The 13201-nt window shown below is 35.7% G+C and overlaps 1 protein-coding gene across 6 annotated transcripts in view; it reads left to right on the forward strand.

Annotated features, from left to right (window-relative positions):
* The window catches only part of RPS6KA3 (ribosomal protein S6 kinase A3), a 117644-nt gene that overhangs the window by 71036 nt on the left and 33407 nt on the right, over positions 1–13201 (forward strand). For all 6 annotated transcript variants that reach the window (XM_044235668.1, XM_044235665.1, XM_044235664.1 and 3 more), the window contains 6 exons: positions 874–954; positions 2262–2341; positions 2868–2974; positions 6931–6968; positions 7174–7316; positions 7492–7562. In XM_044235668.1, coding sequence (XP_044091603.1) covers positions 874–954; positions 2262–2341; positions 2868–2974; positions 6931–6968; positions 7174–7316; positions 7492–7562 — 520 coding nt within the window. The remainder of the gene's footprint in view (positions 1–873; positions 955–2261; positions 2342–2867; positions 2975–6930; positions 6969–7173; positions 7317–7491; positions 7563–13201) is intronic.

A 13201-nucleotide genomic window follows, 5' to 3' on the forward strand; every position in this document is an offset into this window, starting at 1 on the left:
GCTTTCCTACTCATCTTTTCCTTCCCTGAATTTCTTTCTGTACTACTTAGTTGCTAGTAATAAGTCATTTTATCCCTTATCATATTCATGGTGCTATAGCTACCATTTAATTGACTATCTCCTATATACCAGGCTCTGGGATGTACAGACCTTATCTCAAATGGTCACACAGCCTACACAGGTACAGTGGTGTTATCTCTACTTCATAGATGAGAGGCAATGGAGGCTCAAAGAGTTTGAGTAGGTAACTTGCTTAAGATTACACAGATCTGAATCTGATTTAACTCTTTGCTCTTTCAGCTGCACCACATTATTTCTTCTCCCCTTTCTCTCCTCCTTCCCCCAAAATAGACTTTTTTGGGTATACCCATCATTCACCGTGTCTGTCACATTTTACAGTTGCTTAATGAATGCTTGTTAAATTGAGTTGATAGGATTGGTAGAGGTTAGTAAAACCTATTCCATTTTCTTGTGTGTTTTAGTATTTCATTGGGATGCTTCATTTTTTAAAAAGTTACTCTTTTTTGGTCATTTTTTTATAACTTTGATTAAAATACTTATAAATTTGATGTTAAAGCCAACATCTGATTAAAATTCTGATATGTTCTCTGTATGTATTTTTAAATGTAAAGCACAGATTTTATAAACATGAACAATTTTGTCTAGCTATATAATTTAGCAAAAAATGCATTCATTAAAAAAATTCAAGACTAATAGTTTTATTTGTACATATAAATTGTTTTATTGGTATGTGTGAAAATATGAATTCACACTTTAGCATAATTTAATTTAAAATAGGCACCAAAGAGATTTTGTTTTAAAGATTGTCTCTGAAAGCTATTGTAATACAGCCATATGTACAATATTTTGTAGTTCGAGATCGTGTTCGGACAAAAATGGAGCGTGATATCTTGGTAGAAGTTAATCATCCTTTTATTGTCAAGTTACATTATGGTAAGTTCAAAACCACTTGGAACCAAAAAAAAAAAAAAAAAAAAGCCACTTGGAACCTCCTCCCTCCACCTGATCCTCCACTCCCTAAGTGCATTCAGATATATTAATGTACATAAATATTTGCATAAATATTATGTACATAAATAATGTACATAAATATGTGTATATATTTATATGTGTTTAACAGATAAATAAAATCATGGAAATGAAACCATTACTTCTTAAACTTTAGAAGCCTTTATTGCATTTATACTTGTGTTTCTGAGTGGTAGCCATAGGAATAGGTAGTAATAATCATTGTTCTTTGTTATAATAAGGAGTTTATTATATATTTATATGTTTGTATTATATAATTAGTAACAGTGTACCAGCAGTTTATAGTCCATATGTGTTAGCCCAACTTTTCTTAAAAGTGAGAAAGATCCCTAATGTCAACATCCTGAAGCTTTTACCACCTTTCTTTTCCCCAAAGGTGTATATGCTTTCTCTCAGTGGGTAAAGTTGTGGAGGTTCTTTGTGTAATTAAAGCTTTGTGTACTTAAACCCACATTTTTAAGTATATGCACTTATGTGATACGGTTCTTGTATTTTGTTTCATCGTTAAGTAATCATGTTGGGAATTTTTTTTTTTAAGATTTTATTTATTTATTTGACAGAGAGAAATCACAAGTAGATGGAGAGGCAGGCAGAGAGAGAGAGAGGGAAGCGGGCTCCCTGCTGAGCAGAGGGCCCGATGCGGGACTCGATCCCAGGACCCTGAGATCATGACCTGAGCCGAAGGCAGCGGTTTAACCCACTGAGCCACCCAGGCGCCCCGGGAATTTTTCTTATTGATCACATTTTAAAAAAAGATTTTATTATTTGACAGAGAGAGATCATAAGTAGGCAGAAGCAGGCAGAAGGGAGGGGGAAGCAGGCTCCCTGCTGAGCAGAGAGCCTGGTGAGATCCCAGGACCCTGAGCCGAAGGTAGTGGCTTAACCCACTGAGCCACCTAGGCATCCTGATTGATCACATGTTTTAGAACTACTGTATTCCTGGGAGACTGTGGCCTGAAGAAAATGCAACAAATGTTCTAATGGTTCCATAATAAAAAACTCTGCCTTTAACATTTCCACATGGACACTAAGAGAAATCAGTGGTTATCTTCTCATAAAAAATAAATTTAGATCTATGATATAATCATTAATTTGCTTAAAATAATATAATATTCATTATTCAATAATAATAATTTGTGAATGAGTTGACCTAATGTAAGCCAAAATAATAAACTGGTGGATTAAACAGAAATTCTCATTTCTTCATTCAGCTTTTCAAACTGAAGGGAAGTTGTATCTTATTTTGGATTTTCTCAGGGGAGGAGATTTGTTTACACGCTTATCCAAAGAGGTATGTAATTAATCTCTATTTTTAATCTATCTATATGCATCCTGTTTTAACTAAAACTTTTTTATATTTCAATATTATGTTTATTGTGTTTTCTCTAGTGGCACAAGAGTCTTAATTAGAGCCAAAAAGAATTCTTTTCCTACCTTTTGAAATTATTCTGAAAGTGGGACTTTAAATTGATAAAATGTTGTTGTCTTTTGTCCTGCATCTTTTAGTTCCAGTTTTCAGAAGCAATAAATATCAAGGTATCCTTAAACAATTAATACTGGAAATTCAGCATGCATTTAAAAGATCACTTTTCATTTCTAAGATGTTACTGTGGTAGGGCAACAATGGCACAATCTGAATATAGATGTTACTTAATAAAATGTAAAATTATTTCCCCCACAGTGCACATTTAGCATTTAGAAAGTGATTAGTTGACTGATTTGATCAGTCAGGGATTTTTGCAAATTTCCTTTCATTAGTTTTTAAATAAAAGCTACAGACACAGAAAATAAGACAAAAAAATATTATTTTATTTTAGGTGATGTTCACAGAAGAAGATGTCAAATTCTACTTGGCCGAACTTGCACTTGCTTTAGACCATCTACATAGCCTGGGAATAATCTATAGAGACTTAAAACCAGAAAAGTAAGGAATTATGCTACTAAGTTGAATACAGTGTAATAAAATTATCTAAGAGGTAATAAAAAATAAAATTACTTTGTAGAACTACCACAAGAATTATATTAGAGTACCTGTGCTTCACATTTCTGATAACACTATGTAATCTTGTACTTCTAAAAATCTGCCAATCAATAATATGTAATGTTTTCATTTGCATTTTTTTTCTCCCAATTTATTTATTTTCAGAAAAACAGTATTCATTATTTTTTCACCACACCCAGTGCTCCATGCAAGCTGTGCCCTCTATAATACCCACCACCTGGTACCCCAACCTCCCACCCCCCCGCCACTTCAAACCCCTCAGACTGTTTTTCAGAGTCCATTTGCATTTTTTTTAAGATTTTATTTATTCATTGGACAGAGAGATACACAACAAGAGAGGGAACACAAGCACAAGGGAGAGGAAGCAGACTCCCTGTCCAGCAGGGAGCTAGATGTGGGGCTCGATCCCAGAACCCTGGGATCGTGACCTGAGCCGAAGGCAGACGCTTAGCAACTGAGCCAGCCAGGCACCCCTGCATTTTTTAATTTTTAATGAGGTTGAAATCTATGTGTATATGTTTATTGACAGTTTGTATTTTTGTGTGATTTCTGTTCATGGCCTTCATTTATCTTGGAATATTTTTTTCCTGTTTTTTTATAAGATACCTTTAGAATTAAGAATTTAACCATTTGACATATATTACAAATAGTCTTTTTAGTTTGTATTTTAATTTTAACTTATTCTATTTTTACCTACACAAGTATTTTTTTCTTAAATCTACCAGACTTTTTTGTTATCTCTTCCATGACTTTTAGTCTTAGGAAGCCTTTTCCAATCCCATAATCAGATACTTACATTCTCATTTTATGGTTTCTTTTTTAACTTTTAACTCCATCTGGAAATTTTTTGGTATGAAGGATAGCATAGAGTTAATGCTTTCCTTCAAATACCGTTTATTGAATTTTTGTGGGGAGGTGGGGAGAGAAAGAGAGCATGCATGAGCAGGGGGCAGAGGGAGAGGGGAGAGAGAGAATCTTAAGCAGGCTCCACACCAGGTGGGCTCAGACCAGGTGTGGAGCCTGATATGGGGCTCAGTCCCACAACCTCAAGATCATGACCTGAGCCCCTAAAAATTTTCTTCTCCTCATCATTTCAAATTCTTCGTGTGAGTTGAGCAAATTTCCCATTGTTTTTGTAGTAGCAAGTATCAAGAAACTAGTATTTGGGGCGCCTGCGTGGCTCAGTCAGTTAAGTGTCCAACTCTTGATTTCAGCTCAGGTCATGATCTCAGGGTTGTGACATGGAGCCCTTTATCAGGGTCTGTGCTAGGCGTGGAGCCTGCTTAAGATTCTCTCCTTCTCCCTCTGCCCCCACCCCTGACTCACACTCACACTCTCTCTGTCTCTCTCAAAAAATCTTTTAAAAAAAGAATTTGGATATTATTTACATTAAAATGTTACCTGCAAAATTTAAATTATATATTATAATAGGAAATGATCCTTTAGAATCCTGTTTATATGATCATTTAGAAATTATTATACTTTCACATTTTACTTTCATTTTTCATACATTTTGGTTTTGAATAAGTTTTGTATGCATCCATTGTTATTCCCCAGACAATTACTAAGTTTTGTTTTTTCTCATCATTTTCCTGATTTCGAACTATAAAGACACAAAATATAATTCCTAGTGATAATAAATATTCAAGTATATGGTCTTTAGAAGAAAAAAATTACCATAAACATATGATTAAACATAATAAAATATGTGTTAGTGTTTTATATCATTTAGTTGAATGAATTTATTGTAAACCATTGGATTTGCATTGATCATAAAATTATGTATATAGCATGGGGCTTTCTTAAGGGTCTCATAAGATCAAATGTAAGTAAGAAGTGAGATCTTTCACAGAGATGCCTAGATGATACTATTAGTTGAAGTAACATTTAGTTGTTAAATAATCCAACTATATACCATCATATAGAATTTGGAAGAAATTTCAGTTTTTAGACCAGTTGTTTTATGCACTGTAAGGGGTTTGCCACATTCTTTTAAACCAGAACTCTGTTATAATAAATATGGTTGAAAATCATTATTAGTAGTTGAAAAGGAACTTTGCCTATTGAAAGTAATACAGTTGGCTTTTTCTTCTAAAGGTAAAGGGTGGACATGGTTATCTTAAAAAAATGCATTTGCTATAGAAGGCATAAGTAATGTTCTGTTAGCTTAGCTATGTTCTCTCTCTTTTTTTTTCCCCAAAATTACCAAGAGTGATTTGAAGCTTTGTTTTTAGAATTGTCTTTCATGTATTTATTAGACAGAGGGAGGATAATCTCCAGCATACCTAATAATTTGCTTTATATTCTGGAAATGGTTAGTCTGCTTTGTAATTGAGCATAATTAGGCTTGTGTTTTTTTTCTAAGTCCCTTATGAAGACATGAAAAATAAGTCCCTACTGAATTATCTTCAGTGGTAAACTTTATTGTAATCCTATTTGAATTGATGACATAGAAAGGTTGGTAGTATTTTTGACATAGTAAAATTTTATTATAGCAAAATTTGGCTTTCACGTCTTTTTTTTTTTTAAAGATTTTATTTATTTATTTGACAGAGAGAGATCACAAGTAGGCAGAGAGGCAGGCAGAGAGAGAGAGGAGGAAGCAGGCTCCCTGCTGAGCAGAGAGCCAGATGCGGGGCTCGATCCCAGGAACCCAGGATCATGACCCGAGCCGAAGGCAGAGGCCTTAAACCACTGAACCACCCAGGCGCCCTGGCTTTCACATTTTTTAAGTTAGAATTAAAAGTAAAGAAATGTCTATGTTATAGAATGGCTTTGAATATAAGTGAAACAGTTTATTACTTGGCATTTCAAGTCAATATACTAAAATGCCTATCCAGAAATAGAATTATTGGCCTGCAGCCTAGTACTTATCCCTTCCTATAGCTTGTTAATTAATGACATTATTCTCCACTCAAGTATCTCCTAAAGCCAGAAACCTAGTGTCTTCTCCATTTGTTCTTTATCATGATCCATATTTAAGAGCTCACTAAATACCCTTTATTTTCCCCTCTGAACTGTTTTATGAAAATGCAGATCTGATTATCTCTACATTTCATGCATATAAACTTTATATGATCTTCAGTGCCCTTGGGAAGAAGCCCAAACTATTTGGAATGCCGTATTGGCCTTTTGTAGACTGGTCCCATGCATTCAACATATGTTTCTTATTTGTCTTTACTCTACCAGGTGCTGAGCGACAAGATGAATAAGGTCAAACCTAGAAGCTCAGAGTTTAATGAGAAAGAAAGAAAACACTGGAGAACTTACACAGATTGGATAGGGGGCGCCTGGCAGGCTCAGTTGGTTAAGTGTCCAACTCTTGATTTGGGCTCAGATCATGATCTCCGGATTCTGAGATCAAGCTCTGTGTCTAGCATCAAGCCTGCTTAAGATTCTCTCTCCTTCTGCTCCCTGACTCTAAAAAAAAAGAAAAGAAAAAGAGGATTGTATAGAGAAACTAGGAAAGAATGATTGAGTCAAATACCTAAAAAATGACCAAGAAAATGACAACTTTAATGCAGTTGACCAAAATATGTGGACCCTCTGTCTTTTGTGCAAGCACTAAGGATTTTAGTTAGGCCAACTCTGCAGAAAAGCATTACAAAGAGCAACTAGAAATTAGAAAGAATATAAGTTTTAGTTCTTTTCGTTATAGTTTTCAAATGCCCTTAATACACGTTTATAAGGCTTTGCCTTTGGGTTTTGTTATGTATGTGTGTCCAAAAAATTTTTTCTCCTTTTTTACCTTTCCCTTATCACAGTCTAAAACAATATTTTAGAAGAAATGTGATCTGGTGCTTAACACAGTAGTTTCAGTTCTAGGTTCTATAAGTATCTAGTGGTTTGAAAGATTTTCTGAATTTGTTTTCTTTCAGCATACTTCTTGATGAAGAAGGTCACATCAAGTTAACAGGTAAAAAATCCTCATTTTATTAAAATATTCTCTTCTACTCTATATAATTTCTTTTAAAGTTGATTGTGGTTCAACTATTGAGTAACACATTGCCTTGAAAACGGATTAGAATTTTTAATAAATATAAATATTGGAACTCAAAGCTTAAACTTTAAGTGTGGAATTTACTGTAGGATAGTTATGAATTATATATTTATTTTGGCAGATTTTGGCCTAAGTAAAGAGTCTATTGACCATGAAAAGAAGGCCTATTCTTTCTGTGGAACTGTGGAATACATGGCTCCTGAAGTAGTTAATCGTCGAGGTCACACTCAAAGTGCGGACTGGTGGTCTTTTGGTGTGTTAATGGTAAGGATTGGGGTGTTTTTGAGTTCAGTAATATGGTGGAAGTATAAATCACTTGTTTTATTATATAGCAATTTTACAAGATTTGGTTTGAAGTAAGATGATGCTTTTTTTATTTTCTGGCCTTGAGATTTTATACTTCTTGACTAATACCCCTGATGATGTTACCTTTTTGTAGTTTGAAATGCTCACTGGTACACTACCTTTCCAAGGAAAAGATCGAAAAGAAACAATGACTATGATTCTTAAGTAAGTACTCCTTAAGTACTAGTGAATATGTTTTGATGAGATTTAGAAATAAATGCTTCAAACTGAAATATGAAATTTTATTCATTGATATTATGGCATTAATGTTAATGTGTTTCAAATATGAACAAGCCCCGTAGGTTTAGAGTACTCATGTTCCTTTTTTTCAATTCTGGGCACACAAATGTTGGAGCTTTTGGCCCTTCTTCATGCCCTCCACCAAATACAGCCAGAGACAAGGCCCCTGCCCCAAGCAGAAACACAGGGATCCAGGGCTCTGGGTTACATCTCCAAAGGAGTACTCATATAATCTTCATGTTAATGTTAAGACAGTGAAAGCTTCACCTTTTAAATTTGGCATATGACAAGGACATCAATTATTCCACTTCTCTTCATGTTGTCCTAGAGATACTAGCAAGTATAATAAGGCCAGGAAAAGAAATAAGATTTAAGGTTCAAAAAGAAGAAATAAGATTGTTCTTATTTATACAACATGACTGTGTCCGTAGAAAATCCAAATCTTCATATACATTCTTGGAATTAATAAGAGTTTAGCAAAGTTGTTGGATCAGAGGTGAATAAATAAAATCTATTTTTATATCTACATAGTAGTAAAAAAATGAAATTTTTTAAAAAGATAATATTTGCAGTAGTATAAAAAACTCAAATAATTAGGGATAAATCTAGCAAAAGTTATGTAAAAACTCTATGCAGAAAACTAGGAAATTTTATTTAAAGAAAATTTAATGGGTGCCTGGGTGGCTCAGTGGGTTAAAGCCTCTCCCTTTGGCTCAGTCATGATCCTATGGTCCTGGGATCAAGCCCCGCATCAGGCTCTCTGCTCGGTGGGGAGCCTGCTTCCTCCTTCTCTCTCTGCCTGCCTTTCTGCCTGCTTGTGATCTCTGTCTGTCAAATAAATAAATAAAGGAAACAAATAAAAATTTAAAGGATTGTTCTGTAAGGTTGTACCATATTCACATTATGACAGACACAGTATTGTAAAGATGTGGGTTTGTATAGATGAGCATTTTCCAATAGAAATTTAATGTAAAATTACTGTGTAATTTTAACTTTTTTAGTAGCAACATTTAAAAAGTAAAAAAATTTAGTATAGATTATATTTTATTTAACCCAGTATAGCCAAGATGTCATTTCAACATGTAATCAACAATAGAAAATGATTCATGAGATATGATACATTTTTTTCATACTTATTTGAAACTCAATGTGCATTTTATTTTATTTTATTTTTTCCAGGGTGCACTGTATTCTTAGAATTTGGGCAAACCATATTTCAAGTGCTTGGTGGCTGTTTGTTGCTAGTGGCTACCATATTATGCAGCGTAACTATAGTCTTAATGCAGATGGAATTTAAATTTTAAGAAGTTTTTTGTGTGAAACTTGATAAACTGATTCTAATATGTAAATCAAAAAATGCAAATTACAGGGCACCTGGGTGGCTCAGAGGGTTAAAGCCTCTGCCTTTGGCTCAGGTCATGATCCCAGGGTCCTGGGATCGAGCCCCGCATCAGGCTCTCTGTTCAGCAGGGAGCCTGCTTCCTCCTCTCTCTCTGCCTGCCTCTCTGCCTACTTGTGATCTCTCTCTGTCAAATAAATAAATAAACAAAATCTTTTTTAAAAATTCAGATTACAACCACAATGGGCTACAATTGCATACCCACCAGAATGGCTAAACAATATAAAGTGCTGACAGGATGTGAAGCAGTGGCAACTTTCATCCATAGCTGGAAGGTTCTTACAACCTTTGGCAAACAGTTTTTGACATTATCTTTTAAAGCCAAACATATGTATACCCTCTTCCAATAATCCCACTCGTACGCATGCACCCAGTTTACATGCATCAAGGTACTTGCACATCAAGAAACTAGAACAAAGATGTTCATAGCAGCATTATTTGTAATGGCCAAAAAGTGGGAAATGGATCACTAGCAGTAGAGTAGATTAATAAATTATGATATATTCATAAATGAGATAGAGCAGAGGTTGACATATGATCTGTAAATATTTTAGACTTTGCAAGCCACATACACTGTTTGTCACATATTCTTACTCTTTATTGTTTATTTCCAACACTTTAAAAGTGTTAAAACCCAGGTCTCTGGGCACCTGGGTGGCCCAGTCAGTTAAGCCTCGGACTCCAGATTTCAGCTCAGGTCGTGGGATCAAACCCCATGTTGGACTCCACCCTCAGCGCGCAGTCTGCTTGTTCCTGCCCTTTGTTCTTCCCCGCCACTCACGCTTGCTTGCTCTCAAATAAAATCCTAAAAATAACGTAAAAACCATTCTTAGCTCGAAAGCCTTTCAAAAGCAGACTGAGGCCTTTGGCCCAGGGGTGCAGTATACTATACAGCAAAGAAAATGAACAAACCAGTTATATGCAGGTACTTGGATTAATTGTGTAAGGATGTTGAGCAAAAACAGTTCAGACACAAAAGAATAAATAACTATATGGTTCTATTTGTAAAGTTTTTTTGGTTTTTCTTTTCCCAAAGATTTTATTTATTTATTTGAGAGAGAGAGCATGAGCCAGGGGCGAGGAGAGGTAGTAGCAAGCTCTATGTGGGGCTTGATCCTAGGGTCCCAGGATCATGACGTGAGCCGAAGGCAGACGCTTAACTGACTGAGCCACCCAGTTGCCCCTCTGTTCGTAAAGTTTTAAAGCAGACAAACTAAAGCGTAGTTTTTAAGGCCCTTATGTAGATGGCAACAGCTAAAGCAAAATAAGAAAAGTGGTTAACATTGCATGATGGGTTACAGTGTTACATTTCTTGGCCACATGACTGTTCACTTTTTGGTAAATCCGTGAACTGTATAAGTTGGTGATGTTGGGGTTGTGTAGGATTTGTTTGTTTGTTTTGCACTTTGTTATTCTCCACAATAAAAAATAACTTGCTATATAAGTGACTGTTCCCTGAACCTTCATTACTCCATCAATCCTGGCCCCTTCTTTTCAGCTAACGAATATACTCTTAATTTCAAAACAAACAAACAACCGTTTCTTTGACCTGGCTTCCTTTCAGCTTTCTGCACCATCTTTCTGCATCTTTTCAACAGAAAGCCTCTTTAAAGAATTGTATGTGCTTTCTGGCACCATTTCTTGGCTGCTTTTATTCAGCAGCCCATTGGTGGTTCATTCCCACCAATCTTCTGAAACTTCTCTTACTCTGGTCAGCAGTGATCTGGTTGCTTAACCCAGTGGCAGACTGTTAGAAAGGTGACTCTCTGCACCATTTGTTCACACTATTCATTCAACAGATGATTGAGGTCTTGCTACATCTATATAGGATGCAGTGTGAACAAGACTGACAGGATCTTCTGTCATCTCACAGTGCTTGCATCCTAGGGGGAGACAAGGAATTAATATTTAAACAAATGAATATAATAACTTCAGATAATAATAGGAGCAATAGACATAATGAACCAGATTATTCTTGAAGTGTGAGGGAAGAAGTAGGGGCAGGAGCCATTTTAGAGAAGACAGGTAAGAAAGTTGCCTCTGGAAGTATCTGACACTATTGGCCACTTTCTCCCCATTTAGATCTTCCTACTCCCATCTGCTGCCTCTGCCTCCCTAACAGTTCCTCTTTTGGTCTCCTGCTTGACCATTCCTTCTTTGCTTGCTTTTCTCTGTTTAATTATGAAAATTTTCTAATGTAATTCATAAAAATAGTGTTAATAGAATGAACACATATATCAGTCATACAGATTCAGCAGTCCTGAAGATTTTGCCATATGTGCTTCATCTCTTCATTGAAATATTTTAAGCATTCCACGCATGCCATTTCTCGCCTACTGCAGGTTGCATCACTAGAAAGTATGGATGTTTTCTAATATGACCACACCTAACAAGACACTGCTAAGGTATCCACTAATACCAGTGATTGCATGGAGCACTGGGTGTGGTGCAAAAACAATGAATACTGTTACGCTGAAAAGAAATAAAAAATTTTTTAAAAAGTTAAAAAACAAACAAACAAAAAAAAACAAATTTTTCAGGTTTTCTCCAAAACTGTGTCTCTGTAGTCCCAGATCACATCTGAACCTTTCATTTGCTTCTATTTCTCAAACTTCTGTTTTTCCAGAACACTCTACCCTGTTTTTTCCAGCATTTGCTTGTGGAAGAAACCAAGACAGTTTTATAGAATTCCACTTCAGAATTTATCTTGTCAAAAGACCCTAAGTACATGAAACAAAAAGCATTGAATCCAATCCTATTGCTTACTATAGTAAGGGAGAGTGATGCTAACCTTGATAGCATCTAAGAAGTGTAGACCACTGTTCTTACATAGAGTTTTGGGGGAAGGGTGGAGTTCAAAACTTGGCAGATTTTCAGGGCCATAAGTGGGTTGACATCATCTCTAAGAGTGGTTACTTGGGTGGGACTGGTGTTTATCACTTGGCACTCAGGTGTGGTTGTTGTAGTCAGTCCATTCTTGTTTGATTTTCACAGATGAAGGAAGAGCAGTTATTGATGGGTTGATTTGGAAAAAAACAGAAACAAACAAACAATGTTTACCTAGGCAAGTTGTTTTGATCAGTTAAATGACTTTAAAGCCAGTTCTTGTGGCTCTTGTTAACATAGTTACACAATTAGTCTTTTCCTAGGAGGGTTGAAATTGTTTTATTTTCCTTGTAATATTGTTTAACTTGTTCCTTTATTGCATTTCTCGTTCAGCTTTTTTGGGGCAAGATTATTTCATAGCTCATGCTGCACCCTATTGCATCACATCAGAAGGCTTAGAACACCTCGTTGGTCCACTTTAAGTGATAAGTTCCTGTAGTTACAGCTGGTCGCTCTCTTGCGAATTTCCCTGGCAGGGTTTCATCTAGTGTTTTCAACCATTGATAATCATTAGTTGAAACAGTTATTTTATTAGGGATTCAAAAATCATGATTTTTCTATTGCTTTTATTCCTTCTTCACTGCTTAGTTGGTATTTCCCAAAACAGTGAACTTTCTCTAATCAATGAGGGCTCTTCAGTTACCTTGAAATAAGGGTCAAACAAGAAAGGCAGAATAAATGTTTGATTCTTTTTTTTTAGATTTTATTTATTTATTTGACAGACAGAGATCACAAGTAGGCAGAGAGGTAGGCAGAGAGAGAGGAAGGGAAGCAGGCTCCCCACTGAGCAGAGAGTTCAATGTGGGGCTGGATCCCAGGACCCTGGGATCATAACATGAGCCGAAGGCAGAGGCTTTAACCCACCAAGCCACCCAGGCACCCCTAAATGTTTGATTCTTAATTTCCAGTTGTCAGAGCCCTGATTACCTCCAGTGGTGATGGTGTCCAGTGAGTTGGGTTTTATGTTAGTTTTGACTTTTTCTTATTTTACTGTAATGAATCTAAGGGATATAATAATCAGTGTGATTCAGCATTTACAAACAATTGCATTCATTATTTTTAATGCTCAAATTGTTCTTTTTCTGACTACTGTTTAACTGTTCTTGTTCCCCAGGGTTTCATCTCTGATATGCTTTTCTTCCCTTCTGTGCTCATTTTCCTGGCTGACTCCAGTCTTTCCTCTAACTACTCTCAGCATTTTAGTTACTCTCAAGTTACTCTTTCTTACTTTAAGTTAACCAGGCATCAGACCTGTATTGGCATTTAATCACCAGCATAG

This window comes from Neovison vison, chromosome X, assembly GCF_020171115.1.
Source record: "Neovison vison isolate M4711 chromosome X, ASM_NN_V1, whole genome shotgun sequence".
Lineage (NCBI taxonomy): Eukaryota > Metazoa > Chordata > Mammalia > Carnivora > Mustelidae > Neogale > Neogale vison.